This window comes from Perkinsus marinus (assembly GCF_000006405.1).
Source record: "Perkinsus marinus ATCC 50983 genomic scaffold scf_1104296937140, whole genome shotgun sequence".
In the NCBI taxonomy this organism is placed as follows: Eukaryota; Perkinsozoa; order Perkinsida; family Perkinsidae; genus Perkinsus; species Perkinsus marinus.
The window spans coordinates 482686-483857 of NW_003213889.1; the positions used below are offsets into that span (position 1 = coordinate 482686).

At 49.3% G+C, this 1172-nt stretch overlaps 1 protein-coding gene across 1 annotated transcript; it reads left to right on the forward strand.

Annotated features, from left to right (window-relative positions):
• Positions 1-292: 292 nt before the first annotated feature.
• Positions 293-1153, forward strand: Pmar_PMAR023423 (hypothetical protein; the record flags this gene model as incomplete). Its single annotated transcript, XM_002783255.1, has 1 exon — positions 293-1153. One exon carries the CDS (start codon positions 293-295, stop codon positions 1151-1153), a length of 861 nt encoding a protein of 286 aa, XP_002783301.1.
• Between the last annotated feature and the right edge of the window lie 19 nt (positions 1154-1172).

Consider the following 1172-nt stretch of genomic DNA (forward strand, 5'->3'; position numbering starts at 1 on the left):
AAGTGCGTTTCGCTCGTTGTCGGTGAGAGAGGAGGAGCAAGGCCTTTTAGCTCTTGTGTGTCCGACTAGCGTTGCCAACGGCTCATTGGAGACACCCATCATTTGGGAGAACTGCCTCCCTTTCGGATTGGCATCTAGCCCTCTACAGTTTACTAGGTGTAGTGCAGCTATGCATCGGATTCAACGACGCCTCTTAGCGGTTCTGGCGAGGAGAGCCAACGGGGAAAGACCCCGGGGTATCATTTATCTGGATGACGGTACCTGGTACTTATTTTACATACTGCAGTTATGTATGCTCTTACTATTGGTCATTGCAATCGGATTCGAAGTAGAATTCAAGAAGGTATTTTATCTCTCCAGGGATATTCGTACTCTCGGTTTTGGGCTAGATCTTAAGCATGATTTCGGTCCGGCTCGGATCAGCATTCCAGTTGAAAAGAGAGAGAAGTATAGAATCTCCGGCTTTCTTGAATCGGACATAGTAGAGACTAGAGATTTGAAGAAGTTGCTCGGGAAGCTATCTTGGTGTGCTCAATTGATTCGCCATTGGCGTCCCAAGCTCGGTGCCTTATATGCATTGACCGCTGCCGCTGACCGCCCCAAACGAGGGAAACCTCTGAGACATGTTCGCCTTTCCGCATCTGTTCGAGAATCTCTCCAGTCGATATGGGAGGCTCTGGCCGAGCCATGTTCCGTACCCCTTTTTGGTCTGAAGGAGGAGGTTTGGTATTTGGTATCGGATGCTTGCACGTATGGCTTTGGAGGATTCTTCACTGATGGCACTGACTATTATTGGTATAACATCAACTCTTGTGACGAGCCTCTGCTGTGGGAGGAAATTCTCAAGGCACATCTCGATGCCGAAGCACCCGCTTATGCCGGTTTGGAGGAGCCTGAGATCTGTTATCTGGAGCTATGTGCAGCTGTTTTGGGTTTGATAGGGATAGAGAAGACGCTCAGTGTTCGACTCAAGGACTCGCATATTTCAGTTTCGATTTTCTGCGATAACACAGCAGCGGTTTCGGCTCTTGCTTCTTGGTCCCCGAAGTCACAAGCTTTGAGAACGCCTTTGAGTTGGGTTCCCCACTGGTCTTCACGTGTACGCTCTCAACACGTGCCTGGACGTTTCAATAGCCCTTGCAGACTTCATTAGTCGTCGTTCTAGATCGGAG